This window comes from Phaenicophaeus curvirostris, chromosome 4 (assembly GCF_032191515.1).
Source record: "Phaenicophaeus curvirostris isolate KB17595 chromosome 4, BPBGC_Pcur_1.0, whole genome shotgun sequence".
Classification (NCBI taxonomy): Eukaryota; Metazoa; Chordata; class Aves; order Cuculiformes; family Cuculidae; genus Phaenicophaeus; species Phaenicophaeus curvirostris.
The window spans coordinates 12,650,968-12,678,782 of NC_091395.1; the positions used below are offsets into that span (position 1 = coordinate 12,650,968).

At 43.8% G+C, this 27,815-nt stretch overlaps 1 protein-coding gene across 2 annotated transcripts in view; it reads right to left on the bottom strand.

Annotated features, from left to right (window-relative positions):
• Positions 1-27,815, bottom strand: part of MAML3 (mastermind like transcriptional coactivator 3) — a 254,181-nt gene that overhangs the window by 87,117 nt on the left and 139,249 nt on the right. For both annotated transcript variants that reach the window (XM_069855257.1, XM_069855256.1), the window contains exon 2: positions 7,172-8,665. In XM_069855257.1, coding sequence (XP_069711358.1) covers positions 7,172-8,665 — 1,494 coding nt within the window. The remainder of the gene's footprint in view (positions 1-7,171; positions 8,666-27,815) is intronic.

A 27,815-nucleotide genomic window follows, 5' to 3' on the forward strand; every position in this document is an offset into this window, starting at 1 on the left:
CACTATCTAGCACTGAAAGCATTGGCCTTTTCATGCTAAATTAGTTACGCTGATGCTCAGAGGGCAGCAAACTAGCCTGCAGAAGAGCACAGTGTTGGGGAGAGCATGGTATTAACATTCTAGTACGTTCAGTAGTGCTGTGTCGCCAGCTTATGACAGATCCAACTACAAAAGCAGGTGGAAAGAACATGGTTTTACACCACCTGTATATTAACATTAAGAGCATATACAATAAACAAGCAGAGTTAGAGGGGTTCATGAACAATAAGAAATGGATTATGGCTGGTATCACTGAAAGCAGATGGAACGGGTCATGAGACTTAAAACTAAAATTGATGATGATAACATACACTTTAAGAAGAAAATGTACAAAAAAAATCTAGGAGAGGGTAGCACTTTATGTAAAAATATGCTGCTACTGTCTATAGACATTTCAAAATCACAGTTCTTCATAATTGCAGTCGTAACTAATAAATTAAAGGAGAGTTGGCTGGCACACGTTATATGTCAGACTAACAGGCCTTGCGAAATAACAGGACAAACTGCTCTTTATGTAGCAACATAGATCATGTAGGAAGGAAAAGTATGCTATATGATGGTGACTTCAAAATAGGGGACATTTAATATACACTTCATGCAGCCAGTAATACAAATTTCCTTCTTACAAAAGTAATGCCTTCTTTACAGATGAGAATAACTCACACTCTGAGTCTTCAGGAAACTAGTAGAAGCAAACTGTACACCAGTGTACTTTAACAAATCTTGGACAAGTGGAGAAGTTTCTAAGAACCAAAGATTTACCACTACAACTGTAGTATTTAAAAAGGAAAAGCCCAGTTATTCTGACACACTCTCCAGCAAAACAATGGAACAATTGGTTTCAGTTCTCTACCAGCGATGACTCACAGGATAAAACAGGAATACTGGTCAGCAGCGGTTTCAGGGAAGCAGGTTTCACTAAAGACATCTATACTTTTCTTATGATAAGATGACTGGGGGTGGGGAAAAAAAACCCAGCTTGGTTGAGCAGAGAGATCTGGTCGGACATTAAAAAGAAGGGGAACGTCTGTGAGCTTTGAAAGAAGGCACAGGCTTCTTGGGTGGACTACAGAGAAGAAATGAGATCATGCAGAGGAAAAATCAGGAGGCAAACTAGGGCAAGAGGGGCTAGAAAGCTGCCCAGAGGAGAAGGACCTGGGGGTGTTGGTTGACAGCTGGCTGAACATGAGCCAGCAGTGGCCCAGGTGGCCAAGAAGGCCAATGGCATCTTGGCTTGGATCAGAAACGGCGTGGCCAGCAGGTCCAGGGAGGTTATTCTCCCTCTGCACTCGGCACTGGTGAGACCGCTCCTTGAATCCTGTGTTCAGTTCTGGGCCCCTCACCACAAGAAGGATGTTGAGGCTCTGGAGTGAGTCCAGAGAAGAGCAACAAAGCTGGTGAAGGGGCTGGAGAACAAGTCTTACGAGGAGCAGCTGAGGGAGCTGGGATTGTTTAGCCTGGGGAAGAGGAGGCTGAGGGGAGACCTTATTGCTCTTTACAACTACCTGAAAGGAGGTTGTAGAGAGGAGGGTGATGGCCTCTTCTTCCAAGTGACAAAGGATAGGACAAGGGGGAATGGCCTCAAGCTCCGTCAGGGGAGGTTCAGACTGGATATCAGGAAAAAAATTTTCATGGAAAGGGTCACTGGGCACTGGAACAGGCTGCCCAGGGAGGTGGTTGAGTTGCCATCTCTGGAGGTATTTAAAAGACAGGTGGATGAGGTGCTCAAGGACATGATTTAGTGGCAGATAGGAATGGTTGGACTCGACGATCCAAGAGGTCTTTTCCAACATGGTGATTCCAGGATTCTATGACCTCATTCTCAACGCAACAGGAAGATGATAGTAGGACCAGTAAGAAGGGCAGGCTGCTGTTTACAGATTACCTGGTGAGATGGTCAGAATCCATCCGAGCACATTTCCATTACTTGTCTGTCTTCAAAGAGTCTATGGGAGATCAATTTCTGGGGAGCAAATGTCTGCATCTCAACTCCAGGGCAAACTTTTTGTGGAAAACAGTGGCTATGAGTCAAACATAGCATAGATGGGCATTCGCTGCTTCTCTACAGGCTGTTCAGCAAGTGATCCTCACAGTCTCAGTCATTATTTCCATTCCAGTATGTTTCCCCTAAAATCTGGTCAGACATTTGTGTTTCCATCACACTTTCATGCAGTGAATACAAATCTGTAGACTTTCTTCTTTACTTTCAGGTAGGCTTTTAAAAAAGACCAAATCCCAGAACATCAACAACCTCTTTTTCTCACTATCCCAAAGATAATCTTCAAAAAAGTATAAAATCTCTTTTACAATTCCAGTGAGAAATACACCTTCTCACTTAGAAAGGACAAAGACAATTATGTTTTGGAAATGTTCTCTGGACACATATCTCCCTTTATCATTCACATGCAAAACCAGACTGAGCAGATGATGCATCTTGAATTTATAAAACAAAAGACAAGAGAATGTGAAGATATTCTTCCAGTATGGTGTAATTTCTCCTCTTCATTCACATCCCTCCAATTTCAAACAACATAACTAGTCGTTTTAACAGGAAATTGCAGCATCCTCACAGTCCCATGCAGGCAAAGAGCTGCAGTCTAGTTTTATTTTTCTTACACCCACGGAGAATTCTGTTTTGTTTCGACCTCTCATTACTCTCCCTCACTCACTTGGCTCCAAACATCAAATTCTGTCTCAGCCATTCAACATCTATTCCATGGGGCTGCTTTTTTCTCTTACCATTACACATACATATTGAACAGCTGGAACCAAGGAAAGGCACAATTAATGATTCTGAAATTTTCCGAAGAAAATGTTTTCACTTTTCCCCAATTTGAAATTACTTTTTGGTTTAAAAAAGAAAAAAAAAAAGAAAGAAAAATTGCTTCCCATAAAACCCTACATGTATCTCAAAAACTAAATGGAACGTTTTAGGTTAAACAAAGCTGTAATTTTTGGGAGAGGAGGTTGGTTTAGGCTTTTTTTTAACTTTCATTTCTTGAATCACATAAAAAGCCTTAAAAAAGTCTCTATTGCATCTTGGTGTGAAACCATTTTCTTTTATTATCAGATGGGAAACGGAATAGCAGAGGACCTCTAGCTGTCAAATACCTAAGAAGTCACCAGCCCCACTGAAAACCTGTACTTGCTGTTTCAGCCTATAGCTGCAGATAAGCAAGAACGAAAGAACCACTCAGGAAAAGCAAGAGGCTAAAGGGCGATAACTGTTAGAGCAAGTCCAGAAGAGGCCACGAAGATGATCAGAGGGCTGGAGCACCTTCTGTATGAGGACAGGCTAAGAGAGTTGGGCTTGTTTAGCCTGCAGAAGACTCCAGGAGACCTTAGCACAGCTTTCCAGTGCTTTAATAGGGCCTACGGGAAAGCTGGAGAGAGGCTTTTTATCAGGGAGTGCAGTGATAGGATAAGGGGTAACAGTTTTAAATTGAAAGAAGGGAGATTTACATTAGACATCAGGAAGAAATTTTTTACTGTGAGAGTGGTGAGGCACTGGAACCAGTTGCCCAGAGAAGTTGTGGATGCCCCATCGCTACAGGTGTTCAAGGTAAGGTTGGATGAGGCAGTGGAAAGTCCTGCCCATGGCAGGGGGGTTGGAATTGGGTGACCTTTAAGGTCACTTCCAACCCAAATTAGCTTATGATTCTATTCTACGATTCAATACTTGCCACATACTCACAAACTAACAACTCGGATTAAAGCAGGTCAGGGTATGTGGGGCACGGCAAAGAGCAGGAATTTCTAAGTACAAGCCTGACCAAATGCTGAACAATCAGACACAAGGAAACACCAGCAACAGGACAGAGCCTTCCAGAGAAGAGATGACTTGGGATTTTACCATGGTTTTAATGGTCAATTCCACAAAACGTAGTTTGAATTACCTAGACGATAACCCCGAAAAAATCCACAACTTGAACATCCAAACAAGTATCTGCTTTGTTGTAAACCCGACAAATACCCAAGCCAGTACTTGTTTGAAGAGAAGAAGCTATAGTATAAAAGAGAGGATACTGTGGTTCAGAGTGTATGGGTCATTCAGCATTAGTGTGACGGAGGTTACAACCAGTCCTGGATCCACACAGCAAAGAAAAGGACTAACACATCTGACAGGAATAGTTTCAACATCGACACTGCAGAAAACCTTCAGAGAAACCCTATTTTTGTAGGATACTAGTTTTGCTGGCTAAGCTGCTAATCTAGCATTCTGCCTGTCCAACCACTCCTGTGGATACTGAGATGCACAGCTTCCTCTCTCGCTGCTCACCACTCTTGTAAAGAGCATGCGGTGATGCTCAGCAAGCCCAGGACACAAGCCCAGAGCACTGACATATTAATAGGACAGTCACAGGCAGCTGACCTCCACAGAGCATTTGCAAGGTCCTAGCCATGCTGAAAAAAAATGGTGTCTCTCCAAGCTATGTTCAACGACTGAAGCAATGAATGCATGTAAAAATTCTGCCTATTAAAAACACAAGTGCCTTCGGCCCAAACGGACATAGGTTTAATTAGCATACCTTGTGCACGCATGCCGCACTTTAATTTTAGAGCAGCACACAGAAAATAAGACCAGGCGGTTTTGTAAATGCCTGATGTTCCCTAAAATTTACATCTTTTGGTTCTTCAACATGCTGTTGTAATAGTGACCTGGAAGACATATACGGTCAATGCTAATCATAAGATGGCAATACCTAGATTTTTTTTCTCCTTAAATGTTATTTGTTAAATTCTAACGATTATTTAGCACACACAGACACACTTTTATAATCCTGTATCAAAGACCAAAACTAAAAGGAAAGTAGAAACTACAAACTGACTGAAAGATACATTCCCTTTACATTCAGAAATGTTTTTCAAACTGAAGAGTGCAATCTCCTTATTTTCCATATATGATCTGGCAAGTCCGACCATTCGCATCCTGCGGCAAGCAGTAGAAGCAGATAATCTGCATCAGTCTGGATTTAACTCAACAATATCAATATATCATTTTTACCACCTCTGCAAAACCAATCCATTTCTACCAAATCCATTTCACAATATGCTTTCTGATTTTTTACAGAAAAATACTTTTCCATGGAAGCAGGATGGAAAGGAATGAAGAAATAAATTACAGTTAGAAATCTATTATTTCAAGCTTCCTCAGCAAACAAAATCCCTTCAGTGTAGGCAAGAGGGCTTTACAAGTAGTAAAGGGACCTTTCTACATCTACACACAAGCAAGAAGTCCCTCACGGGTCATTAAATGTGAATTGCACATATTATGTAACAAAGAATGGCTTTGCCTTAAGTTTCATCTTTATAAGATATAGAAATGACTTAATATCTGCACTTGTTTTCAAAAGAATAGCTAGTTGTATCCAAATACCTAGTTTTTCCTACACTAAAAGAAAAGGAATAAAGCGAGATTAGATATATGAAAACTTGGTTTCCTGTTCACTCTGGAGAACTGCAGTGAGATATTTACATGAATTTCTCAACTTATGAATTGGAGAAGATGACATTAACTTTTTCACACAGACAGTTCACCCTTTCAACTGGGTGATGGGTCTTTGACTTCAACAGATTTTAAGAAAACAAAGACAAGAAACGATAAAGCATTAGACAGCCTGACCAAACATCCTCTGCCTCTTGGTGACAACCTGACAAATCTGTTGCTCAGATTACAGTCTGAGTTTTATGTTGTTATCGCAATATTTTTCTAGGTAAGCCTTCCCAAAAAGAAGAGGCTTTAGACCAACCATTTATTTCTAATGCAATAGGCAAGCAGGGTTACAACAGAGATATGAACTTTTGAGCTGTCACCACACATCCTGAACCAAAACTTGGAGGCAGATGAGCATTTCTTTTTGTTTTGCAATTAATTTTAAATAGTATGCAGTAGGTGCTGACCTGGTAAAGCTTCTAATCGTCCTATTGGCAGATCCCCAAACTCCACAAGCTGAAGAAATTACAAATATTGCTGTATTTCTACATGCATTGCAGTGTGAGTCACAGGTAAACGATGCTCAGAAGGAAGTACTCCTTATAGATGGTGTGGAAACAGCTAATTTGATGTTACACTACAATGTGTTACACAGCCAACAATCCTATTAGTGTACTATTTTATATGAGAATTCCTGATGTGTTTTGACAGCACACAACTTCTGTGAAGGCATCACCTAGTTTGCAAACTGATTACTAACTTTAATTCTTCTTAAAACCCTTAAAACAACATTTAGATAATTTATTCTTGAACTTTTCCATGACACCAGTGTGCAGATCTTCACAGAGGGACAACTAAGAATACCCAGCTGGCACAGGAGGCAACAGGGCATTAATCTAACTATTATTCAAATTGGTTATTAATTCATTCCAAAGCATTCCCCAAGCCTGGCAGCTGCCACTCCAGAGGTTAGCATGGAATACATGTGAGACCATGATGCCAAGTAACTCAAGCCAACATGGCTTTAGCTTCTTCCTGAAAGACTATACAGATTCACAATAATAAAATACTTGAGGTTCCTTAAGACTGTTTGAAAGCCCCAGAATAAACCATTTCCTTGCATACACAATTCAAGCACTGCTAAAAGCATTCAGTTTTGCCTGCTTCTTCCAGTGGAAACCAAAGCCACTCAGCACCCAAAATGTCCTCCCTTTGTTCCCTAAGCCAAAATGCCAAATATACTGTTTAAAGCAGGCTGGATCTTTGCCCTAAGAGCAGGCCAACCACTCCATCTTTTTGTTGTACTGCTAACTACACTGTGGAAACTAAGCCATACAGTGGTTTGGGAACCAAAACCATCAAGCCTTACATTATGAAATAACGGAAACAAGCCCTCCAAGGAGGAATGACTTCTGACCCAGAACCTCACTGAGTTGCCTTAATTGCTCATCAGTAGAAGCATAGGGAAAGAGCGCTACTTCAGAAAACAGTCATTTAACAACACTTTTGAAGCATAACAAAACATCATTTCAGTAATTTCTTAAAATGATCATACTCCAATAACACGTGACAAGTCCAAAAAGCGTCTGTAATGATGTCTCATACATTCCAGAAGAAAGAGGAGCAGACCATAAAGAGTTACTAAGCCTTTGTATCAACTGCTATTCAGTCGCCCACATATTGCGCACTTGTGCTTACCTGACCAAGGGAAGGAAGTGTTGCATATGCCATGGGCTGATTCATCATCCCTTTCTGCTTCATGATGAGCATACGCTTCTGTTCCTCGCTCAGGTGCGCCATCTGAGCTTGCATCTGCGGCTGCTGGGACTGCTGCTGCTGGATGTACGGCATCATGGGATTCTTGCTGGGATTTGCCATTGGTGGGGTCATCCTCTGACTCAGCTCAGCATTGAAGTGGGTCAGAGGTTTGGTGTTGCCATAAGAAAGCATATTGGGCTGTTTGCTTAAGGAGTTTGTGCCCAGGTTATTTGGCTGCTGACTGATCATATTCATGTGATTTTGAGGGAGGTAGTTATTGATTGCGGTCTTCTGTGGATTGTTTGCCATAGGAGGCACTATTGGGTTTTGGTTGTTAAAGGCTTGGGGATACATCATTGGGCTATTTGGTTTGTCTGCACTGAAGGGTCCTCCATACGGGCTAGACGGAGGGCCCACAGGTGACCAGCTTGAGGGCTGATTTGGATGCTGCTGCTGTTGCTGCTTCTGCTGCATGAGCTTAGCTCTTTGCTGCTGCTGGGCTGCCATTTGTTTGAGCTGTTCAGCTGGAGACAAGTCAGCGCTTGGCATGTTCACAGGCCCAGGTCCTGATCCTGCTACAGGTGCTGCTGCTGGATTCATGAGATAGCCATTTCCAGACCTCGCCTGCGTCTGGCCCGGAGTGTGAGCCTGACTGGGGGTTTGAGGTGACTGAACAACACAGTTTGCTGGTGAGCCGGCAGGGATTGGAGCTGGCGGGGCGCTGGACACAGACGTGATGCTAGAGGCTGTGGAAACATTTGAAAACGGAGGACCAGAGGAAGAAGGTCTCACCTGCGGAGACCCTAATGGGACATGAGCAAATGGAGAATGAGATGGATCGCTTTTCACGCTTGAACTCTCTTGAGCCTCTGTAGCAGGCCTAGGAAATTCTGGCTCCTTCTTCTCTTCAAAGTCTTCATTGAACAAATCTTGTATATCATCTTCTGGAACGGTGTTTGCCAGTTCATCTATTAGCTCCTGCCACTCTTGATCGTTCAGGTTAATGTCGGAGAAGAGCTTGTTCTGATTTGAAAGAGATGTTTCAGAAGTGTCTATGCAGCTGGGGTCATCCAAAGGCTCTTGCTTTAGCTCCTTGTTCTGCAGGATGTTAAAACTATCATCCAGTTCGTTGCAACCGTTAATAGGGAGCTTTATCTCAGAAAGCCCACCATTTTTACCCAAGTCTTCTAGACCACTACCATGAGTTCCAGTGTTCTGCAGAGGCAGGGGAGCTTTCATGTCAAGCTGGTGAAGAGGAGAAGCAGAGGGCAAAGGCAAATTATTGGGCAAGCTGTTGATTGCCTCAATGCCTGGTACATCCTTCCGTATCCTCTTGCTGGTTGGAGAAAAGCTCCCATCACAAACTCCATTCTGCTGTTCTCCATTGAGTGGTGAACGTGTGCCTTCCAACTTCCTTTTGACTGTTTCTTGAAGCTTAAAGCAAAACAAAAGAAAAAAAAATTAATCAGTTGCACAGACAATAAAAAATGCTGGTGAGCCATGTAATGTATATTGTCACTAGTGGGCTTGGTGAAGAGTATGCTTTCAGAACTCTGATTACGAAGTTTCTTTTATTTCATTCCTATGCCTTGATCAAATTGAGAAGAGATCCTAAAATAAGAGCACCCTCTCCCCCAAGCCTGCCCCTGAGTACAAGGGCACAGACCCACAACTGCAGAAATGTAAAATACATCTGTGCTCTCCAAGCTACCAGAATTTTATGGAGCAAGTTGACTAATTCAACTTTTTGGTGCTTTACACAGTGAGGAGTCTTACATTGGATCACAAAAATAGAATCACTAAAATTTACTATTTACTCTGAAAATCCTTTTGTTTGAAGTTTCTAGAAGCTTCTTAAAAAATACCTACAATACAAGTGATTGACTGCTTGTATTGAAACGTGTTGTTGACATAAAAACGTTTCAAGAAAATTCATTAACATAGTTTCATTCAATTAGCCCTCTGGTCTTGGCTACTGAACATACTGAGAATCAGTTTTAAATGAGGAAAAAATATATCCACTGTAAAAAACAGAAGGTACTTTGCATGATGTTAACTCAATCAAATCACCAAAAAAAAAGAAATAACCTGTGTGCTAGGAGCTAATGTAAAAGATAAATAACTAATAGAAATGATAACAATGCAAATCTCCAGGAAAACGATCAAATCAGCTAGAAGAATGTTATAAAAAGGAGTATAAATATGAGCTTTAATTTAGACTAAAAGAAGCACAGCGTAGCATGGTAACAATGTACAGTCCTCTCCTATGACACCAAACGTTAAGTCCTCTGCTTATGTACGAGGCTAAAAAAAGCATCCCTCTTTGGCTGAGGCAAAAAACAATAGTGGGGAGGGGAGGAAGCAAAGAGGTCACAGCTCTAGCAAACGCCTTCAGGACACAGTTGCATCCTTGATACTAGAACAATAGAATTCAAAATACTGAAAGATTTTATCAATTTTTAAAGTATTTTTGCTAGTATGAAAATCCCAGACACTCAGCTCCCACCCCTTCCCTAACCTAGAGGTCCTCAACCTTCTTTCTTCCCACAGTCCAGACCCCATTTATTTCTCCCACCCCAGAGGACTGGGTCCCCTTTCATCTCGTGTGTGAGACAGGCAGGCAAATCCATATCTCATCCACCTTTTAGAGGCAGCAGTTCTGAGGAGGCGGCACCCTTCTCTTTCCCCTCAGGTCTGTGTGTCCTTCTTGGCATGCAATGCAGAAGGACATGATTGATGCACACTTTGCTGCAGACCCAGCTGAACACGCGTGGGACACTAAGCTGGTCCACTGCAGAGATGTGAACTTTATAACGAAGCAGAAAGTCAAGTCTACGAGTCCTTAAACAGACTGAAACCTTCCTGATTTTTACTGGAGCAGAAGAGTTTTTTATGTGGGAAAACGATCGACATGGCTAAGAGTCGCCACTGAGTCCCTGTTGGTGTACGTGCTTGACACTTTGCTCCCTGTTCCCCCTGCACAAAGCTAGCGAGCTAGTCCGTGCCAAGCCTGGCACAGGCTGACATTCCTTTTCCTCTTGGCTTCTGTAGTACCACACAGAGACCGGCTGCTCCACAACCGCATGCTCTATATTTGCTCTCTGTAACTACCTGAAAGGATGTTGTAGAGAGGAGGGTGCTGGCCTCTTCTCCCAAGTGACAGGGGACAGGACAAGAGGGAATGGCCTCAAGCTCTGCCAGGGGAGATTTGGGCTGGATATTAGGAAAAATTTTTCACAGAAAGGGTCATTGGGCACTGGAACAGGCTGCCCAAGGAGGTGGTTGAGTCCCCTTCCCTGGAGGTGCTTAAGGCACGGGTGGACGAGGTGCTAAGGGGCATGGTTTAGTGTTTGATAGGAATGGTTGGACTCGATCTGGTGGGTCTCTTCCAACCTGGTTATTCTATGATTCTCTGCCATGTGGACCACGACCAGGCTCCTCCTCCTCCAGTGCAAGATGCCTGTGTGGCTCCACAGGAGTTGTCTTTACCTCAGGTCTTTCCCTACCACTGGTTCCTAGGTGTCAGGAAACAGCAAAGCCAGTGGTTTGCATAGAGAAGTGGTTCTGTCACTGGGCTCCCACTCCTCATCCAACCACAGCAGCTCTTGCCCCAACGAGCTCCACAGATGCCCAGGAACGGGGTCCTGCACGTGGTAGCAAATACAAGTAGGAGCACACATGGCACTGGTGCTCTCTTAGTTAAAGCCCTGCACAGTAACACTGATCAGCCACGGTTTGCAGGAGCACACTGGGCTGCGGAGTAGGGACCCCTGCAGCAGAGATTTCACCTTTTCACGTCCCCGTGCCACGGCAACAGCAAGATCTAGCAGGAGGTTCTTGCCCAGGGTGGTAATTGCCTCATCTGTGCCACTTAACTTACCATCCACATCACTGCTAACACCCAAGACTAGTGCGAAAGAGGGAGATCGGAACCCCACAAGGAGGCTTATGATACAGCTCTCACCTCTGCTGCTTCCCTCCCCTAAAAACCTGTGTTAAGCTGAACACCACCGTATGGCATTACAGCTCCCTGCTGCTTTTTGACCGGCGTCACTGGCATGTGGCAGAAGACTACAGCTGAGCCACTGAGCTTTTTTCATAGATCTTTATGTAACCCTGGTTCAGACCCCAAAGGGTGATATGGATGTGGTAATAGCACCACTTCACAAGTACGGCGAGCACAACAGCTTCCAAGATTCCTTTCCACAGAGCAAGAAAAGGGTGAGCACAACCTGAGCTCAAGTGCAGGGTGTCAGTAACACAGTTGATATAATGGCTTATAATAACACATTTAAATGCTGCCCCAATGGGCCACTCCCACAATTTAGAGCTCAAATCAACCATTTCAGCTCCCAAATTGTGTCACGACAAAGTCGCTACCCCTTTTTTATTTCCATATCAGAAAAGAAGTCACTGAATGGCCAAGTGACTCAAGACCAAGTTCAACGGGCACACAAACACTAAAACAGGGCTTGAAGGTACATCCAAAACTTGTCATGGCCCTTTGCCCTGAGTTCCTATTGGCCAAACGCTGGGCTAAAGTAACAACAATCATACCAAAAGACCTAGTGACAGGCTTCTAGTCATGAAAAAAAGCTCATATAAGGAAGACATGAGGAAAAAAGCCTAATTTGTCTTAATGATAAGTCAGGGATCAGTGAGAGCAATTATCCCCTGAGAAATACAAGAGAGCTGCCTCCGTACATTTCACAACAGTTTGAAGGTATTCCTTATGGAATATCAACACTTTCATATCACTTCACACTTTCAGGTTTCTCAACATTTACTAATTTATCCTGAATCCATTACCTTATTTGTACATGGATGTTTACCAAAAGAATCAAGACTGACTAGCGGCAAATAGCCAGCCCTAAAAAGATCAGCTCCTAAAGTTTCATCATGTGCTGAAAGCTGGAGTTCTTCCTGTACAAATATACAGTGACTTTAGTAAAACTAAAAGCAGGCCCAGTGCATAAATATTAATAATCATGTTTAGCATGCTTTACAGCAAAAAGCAGCTTTAACATGGAAATGATTTTCCATCAAATACCAAATGTGCAGAAATTGTGCCTTGTTGCAAACGAAAACAAAATGAAGCTTATTTGGAGTTTGCAGCTCCTCATTATTCTCCTTCAGAGGTTTTACAATTTGAGGGGTCAGCAGGCACTAGAGAAAAACCTAACCTTTTAATTTTCTTTGTTTGCTTACTTAAAAACTGCAGGTAGACAGAAACAAAACGTGAAAGGTTTATTTGAAGTCAACATGCCAGATACAAACTTTACAGGTGAGGAAGCGCGTTGGCACTGGCACTTTGGAGCCATAACAACAGATGCATCTCTCCTTTTTAGGGTACAAAACAGAAATATTCTTATCAAATTACTCCAATGCAAACATTCATTTTGATATTGTGATTTCATTCCCAATCACCATGCCAACTATTGGATGGCCTGAACATCATACACAGACCATGTACTAGCAAACAGTTTTACCACCACCACCAGAACTCCAGTGTCTTACACAAATCACAGCACTTCCTCTTCCCTCTGTAAAAACTATGCCTGAAGTAAAATATTCTACTGTAAGGCATCTTCCCTCTCCTTCTAAGTAGTAGTATATAGCTCATGCACGTGATTTACAGTATGCACCATGAAGATATTAGCAGCAGCTTAGAGATTTATGTCTAGGAGTAGAAGGCTCACGATACATAAAATAAAAATAAAAGGAAGATATTAAAATAAAACAAAAATATTGAAATAAAATAAAACCTTTGCCAGCTTCATAGGTCTTTAGCTTTATTCACAGAAAATATTTGGCTGAAGGATCTGTATTGCACAGCAGGATTCTACCCCAAAGCAGAAGACAGTGAGCAGGACTCGCTATTCTTTACGTGCCTTTGGAGAAACTCTAGCTGCAGAGCAAGGAAAGGTCAAACTTTGGTGAGTTAGCTTTTTAAATGACTTTTGATTGGGGGAGAGCTGAGAGGGGACAGAGGCTACGCACACAAACAGGGAGACAGATGTGGACCCAAATGGTCCATTCCAACCCATCCTGAAATTTCTGGTAGAACTGCTCGGACGTGCCATGACAGACCCAATCCATAAACAAGAGAGCATTGAGGCTGTCAGCAGAGCTTTCATCCGCAAGGAGAAGCTGCTCCGCTTCATCCCACCAGCAGCAACTCATTTTTCAAAAGAAATGAGACTGAGGTGCTGTTGTTATAGCAACAGCCGAGCCACTCGCCGGCCCATCCTCCACCGTCGCGTTGCCTTTGGTGGGCGGCTGTTCCAGTCATCCACGGGGAGTGACCAGCACTGTGGCGGCAGCTTAGCCCTTTCATTGCTCTCTAAAGATAAAAAAGGGGAAGGCGGGGGGAACTGAGAGGCTAAATTCTCTTTTTTGCCTTTAGAGGTTGAGCATGATTCGCAGGGTCAAACACATGCCCACTTCCACTCGGTGGCCAGGGGAGCTGTGAGTCCACAGGCAAGAAGGCTGGGATCACTTTTACAGATACTTTAGCACACCAACTACATGGCAGATATGTTGCTGCTGACTTTCCTCTTGTTAAGGCAACTTCAGCCACTTCACTATGAAGAAAGGGCAACAACTGCAAGAGGTGCGGTGCGCTCGTTCCCCAGACAGGATGCACCTCTCTCCATAGCTACCTTTGCTCCCTGTGGGAAAGCAGAGAAACCAGCCAAAGCCCGAAGTCCATCCTCCTCAGAGAATATATGTGTTTACAAAAAGCAAAGCTTATTACATTCCCCACACTGCTCTTCTAACTCCTTCTGATAAAAATTTATCTTTTCCATTCCTTACACCAAATCACAGTCTATCCCACCAGCCCTTCATGTTCAAATGGGCTTCAGTTCCCTTCCACGGCAGTGACTCGGTCTTGGCCCTTCCTGCAGGAATTCTCTCCCTCACATCAGCCTGTCTGGCTTTGCACCTTTTCTTCCAGGGGTTCCTGACCTTGCCCCACCTTCCTTCTCCCACGACTTCTCCAGTCAGATCTTGATACACAGCTCCTGCCTCTGACAGGGAGTGCTCACCAGGAGCTCTGCCAAACACCACCCCGGTTCAGCCACCTCCAGCCTGCACCCTGAAGACCGAGCCAAGCTAGCTCTTTAACTTCTTGTGCAGCACTTAAATCCTATAAACAACTTAGCAAGAGTCCCAGGGGTTGCTGTGAAGTGACACTAAGCAACTAGATTTGATGTGACAGCTCTTCTAAGCAAAGACGTAAGGACCATAACCACCTCATCTGAGACCAATAAGGAATAATCGGTATTGCCACCTGCATGCCAGCAATTCAGCTTCAACGTTTAAAAGAATTCCTCATTTCTTGCATATTCTTCCTTGCTGGACCACTTCTGAGACTGCCATTAAAAAGTCCACAGTGCCAAAGGGCGTCGGTGCCTGAGGTGCAACCTCATCTCTTGACTTGTACCTCACAGACACTTAATGACGCTTGCGGCAGGTATCACACAGAGACGGTGGGGAGCGCAGGACAGCCTTTCAAAACCCGAGTCGGAGCTGAATTCAGACAAGTGGCCAAGCAAAGCGGAGGTGGGTTACATACCACCATTTCCAACAAATAGAAATATTTCATGCATCAAACCACTCCCCTACTCCTGGAATTTCCTCACACTGCTGAAAGCACAGCACCGATGCCTGCTAACTCACAGGATGAAGCCTGACGTAGCAAATTGATTTTGGATCGCAATTGCTCACTTAAAGCACACGCTGTGCTCTTCCATGCTGGGCCTCCCTGCCCAGTTCTTGTTGGCCAGGGCAATGTTTCAAATACGCAGGAAATTCACATTGTGAAATCTGTTTGAAACGGGTAAAATCTTGATCTGCCAACCTAGCCAGTATCCTGTTGAACTTTGCAGGCTCACAGAGTAACCTCTGCCTCACGAAGGAGGTCAAACCTTCGTCGGTTATTCAAGCTGCTACGAGATGCTGGGGACTCTGTCATCGTCCTTGTTTTTGCAAACAGTCCTCAAAAGAACAAACTGACTCCCGTTAATAATACAAAGCAAGAGATGCTCAGGGCACCAGCTGAAAAAGACATGAAAAAGCTAACAGGGAAGAAAACAATTCGTTTCTTTGCATTTTAGCCAGGCTGGTCGTACACGAAGGGCTGTTCTCTCAAGCAGTAAGGGTATAGAGTACTGGCTGTCCAGATGCGAAGCAGGCACCAGCCAGCTCTCAGGCTCCCAGCCACCAGTGGGACCTGGATAACACTGAGAGGTCAAGAAGAGGACAGGGAAGAAGGGTAACAAAAAAGGCACTGGATGAGAGCAAATCAGCGACAGCACTGGCTAAGTCAAACCAGGCAAATACCATGAGACTCCACTTGTCCTCAGTCAGCCTGGTAAGGATGCTGATGCATGCTAAAACAGCTTGAGAAAAGCAAGAACTGGCATGAGCTTTCATTAGAGCTTTCAGAGCGGCAAGCAAGAGAAGGGAGAGAGCCACAAGTCTGTAGAGACAGAAAGAGAGGTAGCTTCTCCCTCAACTCTGCCTGATCACATGTATTTTCATCCCAGACTGAAGAAGTTTCGTACTTTCATTGCTCAGGCTGTGTGATAAGAGCTAGCTCTTATCTAGCTCTATGTGTTAATTTCATCAAAATGAAGAAGATAAGCATGTATATCTTTACTGATGTTTATGGAAGTCTTTTAAACCACTCCATTGCACTGCTACCAGAAAGACATTTTCTGCTGTAGAAATGAAGACTGTGGAGAATGTCTAGCTAGGGAGGGATGCAGGAGTGAAGAAATATGTACAAAACCCACTAACTAAGCTGCTCAAATCATATTTGTCTAGAAGAGGTTGGGGAAAAAAGTGTGAACCTTCTGAAGCATAAGTGTATATATTATATACCAATTCCAGTTTCCCTTTACAATATTTTTCTTGCATAATTTCTGTTTCTCCCTCTACACAACTTCAACTTAAATTTGTATGCAAAGACACTAAATGACACGCTTCTAAGGAGATTTGGCATGCAGGGTCCCTAGGGAAGCTCTTGAGTAAAACACAGGCAATGGATACAATTTATTTTCTCAGTACAAAATTATCGGCAAGTTTAACTGGACTTTAGAGCACAAATTGTTTCATGGATGAAATGCTGTCATTACCGTCAAACAGCCTTCCTGCCCAAGTGTGTGATCTACATGGTTTCCTCCTCTTCTGGTCCATTCGATTTAATCCTGCTTCAGCCCAAGACAGTAAACACTGGCAAAGCAGTAACCTCATCACTTGGGAAGCGCCACCATTCCTCTGTTTGTGCAAAAGTCTTAATGAAGGTGCTAAGAGCCTGAGAGCTAAACTACTTAGCTGGCAGTGCCTACTCCTGTCTCTCACCCTGAACAGCCGAGCTACACTCTCCCTGCAACTGTCCTCGCAGACAGCAGGAGCTACATTTTCAAAGCGCGTTATGAGGATTTAGTCAGGCAGCCTCTAATTGACTTGTCTGGGAGTTGTGCTGATAAATCTTCACCCTTTGAAAACATTCCCAATCTGCTTTGTATTTGGACAGGAGAGAAGCTAATGATAAAAAACAGACACTGCAGATTATTAAAGCTGTACCTCCTGAAGAACTCCTGCAAATCAGGGTAGAAAAGAAATGCAGGAACCTCTTGTGTTTTAAACTAAGAAGCAGCAAAGCCACATATCTAGCGTTGTTGCAAAGACATCATAGCTACTCATTTACTACTTGCTAGCTCTTTAAACTGCATATGCAACACTATAAACAGTCTCCCAGAGAAAATCTTGCCCCAATTCATCCTTGGATGGGCACAAGCTGTAGAAAGCTAGTGAAGTGTGCTGGTGGTGCCCACTGCCTTAGTGAAGGGGCATTTGGGACAATAAAGTGTTCTTGTGCTCTGCAAAGGAGCAGCAGCTCTCTGACACAGCCTCTGCTTTCCTTTATCACAGAATCACAAGGTTGGAAAAGAACTCTTGGATCGTCAAGTCCAACCATTCCTATCAAACACTAAACCATGTCCTTGAGCACCTCATCCACCCGTCTTTTAAACACCTCCAGGGAAGGTGACTCAACCCCCTCCCTGGGCAGCCTGTTCCAGTGCCCAATGACCACTCCTGTGAAAAATTTTTTCCTGATATCTAGTCTGAACCTCCCCTGATGGAGCTTGAGGCCATTCCCCCTTGTCCTGTCCCCTGTCACTTGGGAGAAGAGGCCAGCACCCTCCTCTCCACAACCTCCTTTCAGGTAGTTGTAGAGAGCAATGAGGTCTCCCCTCAGCCTCCTCCAGGCTAAACTACCGCAGCTCTCTCAGCCGCTCCTCATAAGACCTGCTCTTCAGCCCCCTCACCAGCTTTGTTGCTCTTCTCTGGACTCGCTCCAGAGCCTCAACATCCTTCTTGTGGTGAGGGGCCCAGAACTGAACACAGGATTCGAGGAGCGGTCTCACCAGTGCCGAGTACAGAGGGAGAAGAACCTCCCTGGACCTGCTGGCCACGCTGTTTCTGATCCAAGCCAAGATGCCATTGGCCTTCTTGGCCACCTAGGCACACTGCTGGCTCATGTTCAGTCGCTGTCAACCAACACCCCCAGGTCCTTCTCCTCCAGGCAGGTTTCTAGACAGACTTCTCCTAGCCTGTAGCTGCACAGGGTTGTTGTGCCCCAAGTGCAGGACCCGGCATTTGGCCTTGTTAAACCTCATGCCATTGGACTCTGCCCAGTGGTCCAGCCTGTTCAGATCCCTTTGCAGAGCCTCCCTACCCTCCAGCAGATCCACACTTCCACCCAGCTTAGTGTCGTCCGCAAACTTGCTAAGGGTGCATTCAATCCCCTCATCCAGGTCATTGATAAAGACATTGAACAGGGCTGGACCCAGCACTGAGCCCTGGGGAACCCCACTTGTCACTGGCCTCCAGCTGGATTTCACACCATTTCCCACCACTCTCTGGGCCCGGCCAGCCAACCAGTTTTCCACCCAGGAGAGTGTGCGCCTGTCCAGGCCAGAGGCTGACAGTTTCCTAAGCAGAATGCTGTGAGAAACTGTGTCAAAGGCTTTACTGAAGGCATTATCATTAAGGCACTGATAGGATATGAGCACTGTTTATGACTTCAAAACCAACAGTCTAAAATCTTGTCTAACTGCTGCAAGAGAAAAGTCCTTCCTATGCTTAGAGCAAGCAAATTACCTTCCAGTTGCACATAAAGTACTGTCATAGCACAATCTATGCGCTTAATATAATACTCTAGAATATTCTTGGAGAAACTCTGAAGAGGGGAGCTGGAAGAGACAAACGATGGTGGAGGCATGACAATACTCCCCTGATGACACTGTTAGTTTCCATGGACTGTGAGCTTCTATTCAACCTCTTATTACCAAAGCCTGTCTCGTGTATCATAGAATAACCAGGTTGGAAGAGACCCACCGGATCATCGAGTCCAACCCTTCCTATCAAACACTAAACCATGCCCCTTAGCACCTCATCCACCCGTGCCTTAAACACCCCAGGGAAGGTGACTCAACCACCTCCTTGGGCAGCCTGTTCCAGTGCCCAATGACCCTTTCTGTGAAAAATTTTTTCATAATGTCCAGCCTAAACCTCCCGTGGCGGAGCTTGAGGCCATTCCCTCTTGTCCTGTCCCCTGGCACTTGGGAGAAGAGGCCAGCTCCCTTGTCTCCACAACCTCCTTTCAGGTAGTTATAGAGCACAATGAGGTCTCCCCTCAGCCTCCTCTTCTCCAGGCTAAACAACCCCAGCTCTGTATGATCTCCAAAAGACCAATAGCAAGCTGTCAGAAGGCTGAAGAAATGGTATGGCTGTCTCCCATACATTTCACTGGTGTTATCTCCCAACAAACACCACCTCACGTCAACACGGCTACTTATTCCACAGTTGAGTGAAGCAGCATCTTCCAGTCCTTCATATCAATGTGGGGTAAGTAGTTTCAGGGATACTTCCACAGAACTAAGTTCAAGTTCATGCTTTTCAAAGCTAAGTCTTTGATACAATTAGAAAAGGAAGAAAACTATAGCCAGATAGTCAATACACTGCACTTGTTCAAGCTCACACATTTTAGTCACAGTCACCCTCTGGGGTTAACATCACAAATGAAATTTCCATTTGAATATAATTAAAAGACCAGAATTAACAGATTTCCACAACTAATACATAAAAAAAAAAAAGGAAGAAAAAAACCCTTGTGAATCAACAAGACAATTTATACTATGCTGCAAACAAAATGGTGAATTTATCCCAGAGCTTGTCTTCATAAGTCCCCCTCCTCTTCTCCAGCTGTCCCCAGTGCCTGACTGTGCAGCCTGTCTGAGGGCGGAGGTGACCTGAAGGTTTCTTTGCAAGGACAAGCACTTTTAGATGAGTGTAGGTTATCTAAGTACAGGTTAAACAATTAACAGTGCAGTAGGCATTGTAAAGGACATCCAAGAATGGGGAGACGGGGAAGAAAATTAATCTTTTGTATGCTAATGAATTAAGGCTCATATTTTTTCAAAGTGCTAATTCTCATTATGCTCCTGAAGCATGTCTTTTGGGGAAAGGAAAAAAAATAAACACGGGACAGATGAGTTTGGAAGCAGAAATGTGCTAGGCTATAGACCAAAAAGCACCCAAACTATTAACTGAAAATTGTAAAATAGGAAAGATGTCAGAAACATCCAAAATGGATCTGGCTTTTTCCTTCATCCAAACAGTTCCCTGATCAGCACAATCAGCTTGATCCACCTCTAGGAAAGAAGAGCACTGCTAGAACTGCTTCTTGCCTTGCCTTTGCATATCTATTTAAAAGAATGCATGCAGCAGCAGTTTTGTAAGACTTCTCTACAAAACACACAGCCCAACCATGAGAGGTGCTGAATCCTCTGCTCTTGTCAACTTCACTAGGAGTTAGGGTTCCATTAATAAAATCACTTCCGCACCAGCATTCACAATATGCTTCACACTGAGTACCCTAAGCAACCTAATACGCAAAAAATGGTTTATGCAATGAACAACAACACTAGACCAAGACCTTCACTCAGGTCTTGGAGATGTCTCCATACAAACCAAAAAGATGACCAGGAGAAAGGTGGTCATTGTTCTGGTCAAATTCGTTATTAAGCGCCACAGACCAGAATATTATCAGACACTTTTACCACCTGTGTTTTTTGAAAACCACCCTCCAAAGGAAAGAACTGTAATTTATAATGCTCCGTATATCTGTGCACACCCACTGCACACAACAATTTTTTTTACTCTTTCCTTTTGCTGGGAAGAAAAAAAATTCCCTGCATTTTTCACACACGTGCACACAAGTACATGTAGTTGCTGCCCATGATATTCACATGGGTTTTCATCTCAGCAATCTATGAATAGTAAGCATATTGAGAAACTCGAGCCGGTAATGTGCGCTTGCAGCCCAGAAGGCCAACTGTATCCTGGGCTGCATCAAAAGAAGCGTGGCCAGCAGGGCAAGGGAGGTGATTCTGCCCCTCTATTCCTCTCTTGTGAGATCCCACCTGGAGTACTGTGTCCAGTTCTGGAATCCTCAGCATAAAAAGGATATGGAACTGTCGGAATAGATCCAGAAGAGAGCTACAAAGATGATCAGAGGGCTGGAGCAAAAGGAGTGATGAGCCACCTAGGAGTAAGGCATTTTTAATTTGTTAGCCTGGAGATAAATTACTGCTGGGCTGCTACCAGAATTATGCGGATTTTGGTGTCAGAGAAAAACAAGAGGTGGGCTGAATCTCAGAAGAAAAAAAACAAAAAAGCATTTGTGTGTCAAAAAAATGCCAAACATCACTTAGCACTTAAATGGCATCTGTCATTCAGATGCAAACATATATTAAATGCTTGCATTTCACTTCAGAAAACAGAGCAGAAAGCTTGCCTAAAGATGTATATGAAGACAGTGGCAGCGGTACAATTGGGCTCAAATCTCCCAGACCCTGTGCCCAGAAAATGGGAAGATAAAATACCTTCTATCCTCAGATCAATAGGTGCCTCTTCTTCTCTTTTTTTTTTATTCAGGAAAAAGAAGCGGGGGGAGGGGGGGAGAACAGGAAGAAGCTATGAACAGGACAGGAAAAGCCTAGGAACTCCTACAGCATCCTAACAAAGTTACAGGCAAGAAGAAGTAACTTCATTCCAGTCTTAACAATGCGATTCACACTGCCCATGCTAGGCTGATACAAGAACAAGATAAAACATGCTCTGGCAGTGTCACCTTCTTTTAACTGACCTTAAAGGGAGCTTTGGTAACTAGCTCAAAGAGAGGCATCCACAGTCAGATGCCCGCATCTGGACCCTCCCCAAGCCACCAACATTATTTGCTCAGTCACAATTAGGGCACTAATTACACGCTACTGCTATCGACATCTGCGCTTAATAAAGATTTCTGTTTGCGTGGGCCAGGTCCTCCCCCAGTTTCATTTCCAGAGGCTTCAAGTTTTGTCCCACAAAACTAAGAAAAAAAGCTTGAAATCTTCATAGTTTGGCCTATAATTATGATATTACATTTGCTCTTGGCAAGAAGCTTCCTTTATTGTAGCGCCAAGGGAAAGAAGGTTGTGCAGCTCCAAGTTCTTGCTTAGTTACTTACATGCTTAATCACTTCTGGATTATTTAAAAGAGGCAAGAATAAGGGGGAAAGTAGCAGGAGGGGCTGTGAGCTTAAATTACAGATAAATAGCAGCGCCATAATCATGATGGTCTAAGCAAGGTCTGTAGATAGGAATAAAAAAAAAGAGTAATTTTAATTAGATGCAGAGATAGGAGGGAAATATAGACGAGTTTTGGGGTAAGCAAGCACTTCTTCCTTCTTAAATACAAGTGGCAGTAACCTTAGTAACAACTTTAACAAAGAGCAAGCATGCTTAAGAAATGATGGAAAATGATGTCGATATCAGCCATATAGGATTGTGTGCAAATCTACTGTGTGATAAAGCTTCCCACAGTACGAAAGTTTGTTTTTAAAGGAAATTACATGGGCAGCAGGGTTGAGGTTTTTCCTAGGGCTATTTACAATACTCTTTTATTTTTCCTCCTTTCTTCTAAGCTTTTCAAAACTGTCAAATGAAAACAAAAGCCTGGCAATTAGCATATTTCAGAATTACATTAAGGGCCCAGCTTTAAAATGCACAGCTGCCTGGGAGTGACTTTTTTTTCAATGCCAGGTGGAAGACACAAGGCCAAGAACCAACCTTGAATACTGTGGGTCCTTGGTGGCTGTAGGTTTTTCAGGAGACCACGGTCTCAGTATGTCTGGGGACGTAAGTCACTGCTTTCCTATTTTTTTTTCCTTAAAATCAAAGCTGTCTGGTATTGCCAAACTCCAAATTCAGACCCACAATAATCTTATTAGAAGCATTTGACACTGCAAACATAGAGGATTTTCCTGCCTCATCAGTAAGTAGTGCCAGCCTTCTCCTCTCTCTGCTAACGAGAAAGAACTGCAATGCCTGAAAGTAGAGCAGGTATTTTTCACCTCAAGTGTTCCCTGTGTCTCTGTACAGCAGCACAAACTACTGAAAGAATGTTCTCTCCGTACAGGACCTGGAAATGCTACTAGGCAGGGAGCTACTAAATGGGTACTGGGTAAAAAGCTCCCCAGGAAGCTGCAGGGGGAACACAGCAGGGCAGTGCCCTTCTTGGAAATGGTGTCTTTCCACACAGCGACTCTCTAGCAGAGGTTCAAACCACAAAGATTCAGACTAAACCGCAGAACCATATAGATTCGCTTCTCCGTCCCAGCACAGCAGGACTGCAGGCAGCCTTTGCGCTCTGGTATTCCCAGCTTACACTCCAATATCTTTCAGTAAAAGCATGCAAGCAGGAATCCCATGGTATAAAGCTGTGAGGACCTAAGAGCTACAACCAGTTCCTGCCTCCTCCACTTCCACATAGCTCTGATGGTCCCCTGAAGCTCTCATCTGGGTGGCAGCAGCTATCAGAAGAAAGTGATGATAAACAAGTACCAAGCCAGCAATGGTAGCAACAGCTCTATGTGGTGACAGGAGGCTTTGAGGATCCAAGTATGAAATGTGCATCAGGCAGGTAGGGAACATTTGCTCACCCCCTGCACAATCCCATCTTTTTTCCTCTCCTATCACTGTTTCCCATATTTTCACAGTTCACATCTTAGAACCTCACGCATAAGTTATGTGGCTGCAGAAGGCAAAGTGGCTCTACAGCATTAGCCTTCCTTCTTAAAATCATAAAGCCGCCTCTTGCTTCCACCCTCAGTGCATATTCATACCCTGCAATCATCCTCCCCCCATCTGCCCGACTACTTTCTTCCCAGTTCTTCTGGTGCTTACAGGTCTGGAAAAAGCCATGAGAGTAAATGACCTCATTAGCAGTTTCCTCAAAAAGTCAGTCGAAGCTAGACATCCATCTCCTCCAGCAATTCTCAAACTCACATTAAAAACACTAAAGGAAATCATGCCTAGGGTTGCCCAAGGAATTCCAGCCCATGAGAGGAATTTGCATAACTTGCCCCCATCTGCAGTACAAGCAACAAGTTTCTCCTGCAACTGCTTCTTGGCTTTCCTTATTTTCACCCCACCCTGCAAGAACAAGAAGAAACCTTCTTCATGCATATGCGGGAGGCTGCACAAGCAAACTGCTTACAGATGGGCTCAGCAAGTAGTTCTTACGCTGTGATGGCTGGAAGATGGGAAGATATGCCAGGGAAGGCTGACTCTGTGCCTGCTCTGTTTCTTACACTCTGCTTACTGACTTCTGTTGCGGAGAGGACACTGGACTAAATGGACCTTTGAGATGATCCAGTACAATTGTTCTTGTACCCACAGTGCCTGCAGAAGAAAAGCTACTTAGAAGCTTTTTACTAAAATAAAACAAACTGAACCCTCCCTCTACCAGTTTTTGAATGTTCTAGTTCTGAAGCACTTTGCATTGTGTAGCTGCAGCTTTATCAAATCATTTCGTTATCACCAAAGTGGCACAAACTCATGTCCAGTGACCCCTAAATAAAGAGGAGTCAGTGCAGGAATAACCACCTTAAGCACTTGCTTAACTGCTTTTTGAACATGGACTGAATGCCAGGCTGTGGTCATCCTATTAAAAGATAAACAAATGACTACACTTTCTCCTTTTCCCCTGGTCATCCCCACCTCCGCTCAAAACTTCCATCTCCAACATAACTTCGACCTACCTATCTGATTTTGGGTTCCTAAAGATTATTATTGCCGTTCAGCATCTCAAAGGGAGAGCAAACATGAGGAGGCACAAGAAAGCGATTTTAGCTGTTAAGTTTTCCTAGAGGATCTCAACATTCCTTAAAAGGAGAACTCTTGTTACTAATGTCCAGAGCGTACAATATAAATAAATGATATTATTTTGTTCCCAGAGCGGGTATCACAGTGAAAGGCCACGGAAAGCAAAAGACAGCAGTGGGAGCAGCAGACAAGGGAGCCTTGGAGCCAAAATCTTCAACCTGGTGAGGCCCCTGATACAAATGACAATGTCATATACAAAAAAATAGGCTCTGCTAGAGAACAGACCAGTCACGTCACAGATGAAAAGTCACAGCACTGATAAGGTCACTTAAGGAAATCTGAATTGTCATGATACTCCAAGTGTATTTTCCCTGCTTCACATGCATAATAGGATCCTCCCAGAAAATGTAATCTAATTGAATTTAAACAATCAACTCATTACATATTTATCCTATATTTTAAAGAATTTAGAGATACTAGATAGGCAGAGAGACCCATTTACTCTTTTTCCTAGCTTCCCTTACTTTTCACATGTGATGCTGTGACTGAAATAATCTCTATATAAAGCCTGAATACAAAAAGATGCAAAACTAATTTTTTAAAAGGAAAAAAAAAATCAAAGTCCTTGGCAGTACTTGAACTCCATTCCTCAGAATGATTAGTTTGGCCACTGGAGGGCTCCAATATTGTTCCATAAAAGCTAAAGAAAGTTTACTAGAAAGGACAAACACATAACAAATAGCCTGGGCAATAAAGTTCAAACATAACATGCAGTCTGAACCAAGATCTATGGGCTTGCAAGCATTTCGTAAGAGTCAGAGCTAATTTAACTGTTGTTTTGCTCTTGTAGCACAAAAGGAGTTGAACAAGAATTATCATCTTACAGTTCGGCCATAAACATCTCAAACAGAGCATCTATTAAAATGATTTTTGTATGCAATAGTAGAATGACTAGGTGTCTGCAGAAAAACAACCCCCCCCCAGGTTTCATTGGTACATGTCAGTAAAACATTTTTGCACAACAGCCCAGTGCTGCAGAGTACAACAGAAGTACGTTCTCTGTCCCTCTCGTGACTCCAGTCTTCTCAATGAAAGTTTGCCAAGATAAATCATGCAGCTCAGCAACTGGGAGCACAGAGAGGAGAGCCTCCTACAAAAAGTCCTTGATGGTTTGTTCTCTTCTGGATAAGCCATTGTTAGGAGCTGCCTTTTATTTTCTAAGAGAATTTATATGCTCAGGTATAGAAAGTCAAGGAATAACTGACTCTAAAGCTAATGAGTATTTTTCCAGCAACATGGCAGCCAAGATTTTATCAGAAATATGTATGTGGTCCTGCAGAAGCCAGTAGGGCACTGATGTCAGCTGATAAACTAATGACTGCAGCTTATCAGCTGATAAGCTAATGACTGCAATGCTCCAGTTAAGGATAAAACAAAAGCTATTTCAGTACAGGAGCATGAGAAAAAGTATTTCAGACATCATTCAAGCTACAGGCTTGCAGAAAGGAGCAAAATCACAAAGTACCCCCAGCACTCCCCGATCTGGCCAGTTGGGGCTGGGGGGAATTAATCCTGGGCTGACATCCTGAATGCTGGAAGTTTCACACTGAGTCATATTTTACAGCTGAGTTAAGCACTCCTAAAAATAAAGGAGGTTTATCAGAAATACTGAAAGATGCTAGTGGATACTATGATAACCCCAACCAAGCACTGTTCTTCTTCGATGAAGTGTACTGTATCGGGCTAATGCACAAAACATTGTGGTTTGCTGGCACCTTGCCCCGCACACACTATTTTTTCCGCTTCTTCAAATGTAAAGGAAAAAGGCTTGCTTAAAATATCCCTGCCGCTCTCCTGCAGCCCCTTCCTCCAGCACATCACATGTTAATGCCAATCTGCTGGGAGACTGCAATTCGAACATAATGAGATATTAATGAGCTTTGCACATGTCCCCAGTTGCAACAGTTCTCGTCTCCACCCCACCTCCAGCTCATTTCTCACAAACCTACAGAGATGCTTTGCTTGTTTTCCTGACACTGCATTTGTGTCTTCCCCCATCCTGCTCCCTCCCAGCAAGCCCTGCTGCACTGTTCCCCTTAAGCTGCCAGCTCTAAAGAGCACCAAATGGGCTGGCACTCTTGTTTCCTGGCCTAATGGATGCTTGTTTAAACACTGGAGCTGTTTGCATTGCTGCGGCTCACTGCATGTTAAACACAGTCCTCTGAAACCCTACGCCAATCCAATAAAGGTATCAGCAGTCGGCGTGGGGAGGCAATTACTATAAAGTCTCAAGTGTGCCTTCTAAGCTCAAGGAAGGAAAATTTGATCGAACAACTAAAAGCAAAATCTGATTCGGTTCAGCATCATGTGGAGGACACAGGGTTTAACTGCAGCCAAGCCTATGGAGGGCAGGAGGAAATCAATGGACGAGCTGGGGAGAGCAACTGCACATTGTTAAGAGGGCTCTAAGCCACCCTGTTAGCAATGCTCTCCACTGCCTTCAAAGAGCCGCCTCCCTCCCCCTTCGTCTATAAGCCAAGGTGTGCTCTTTTTCCCTTTTTTCTTTCTTTCTTTTTTTTTTTTTAATGATATGCTGCCAATTTCTTTTCACCCTTCATCAATTCTTGAAACAATTCTTCTGGTAAAGGTCCTTCCCGTGTACAAAGTCATTGTCATATCAAAAGGGAAGTGTTGCACAGGAACAGCTATGACAGAGGGTTGATGGGGACCAAAAAAAGATCTGTGCTTCACTGAGAGATGAAAAAAATCCAAATCTTAGACTAATGACAGTCAATATTTCAATGGGCCAGCTCTTTACCTGGCTGAGGGCAAAAAAATCAAGGGAGAAGCTGTATTTCAATTCATTTAATCCATAGAAACAAAGCTGCTTTAAAATGTTCTACTTCCTTTACCTCTACGTGAGAGATAAGGAGGTGGGGGAGCAAAGGAATGTTTCCATTTTATACTTTTTTTTCTTTTTTTTTAAGACTTAAACAGAACATAAGATGGCCTCACTCTGAGGGCTGCTTTGCAAATGATGTAGAAAGTTCTCCAAACGCTTGCTACGGCCACAGCTACCCTCAGGAACCGAGGAAAAGCAGATTTGCCACACCACATCAGGCCAGCAGGCTTGGCATTGCCCCACACCTCAGGCTGCTGAAACCCTCCTTTCCCCTCCGCACTGCAGGGAAGGAATTGTGCGTACAAGCTGGGAATCAGGGGAGATCTCTTTCAGAAGCTGCCCTCCTCAGAGCTCAGTTCCCAGTCCCGTGGGCCAGGTTTGTCCGATGGAAGGATGCGGCTGGCAGCGCACAACTGGCCCGTGTCCACGCTCAGAGCCCCAGCCAGGCTTGGCATCTGGC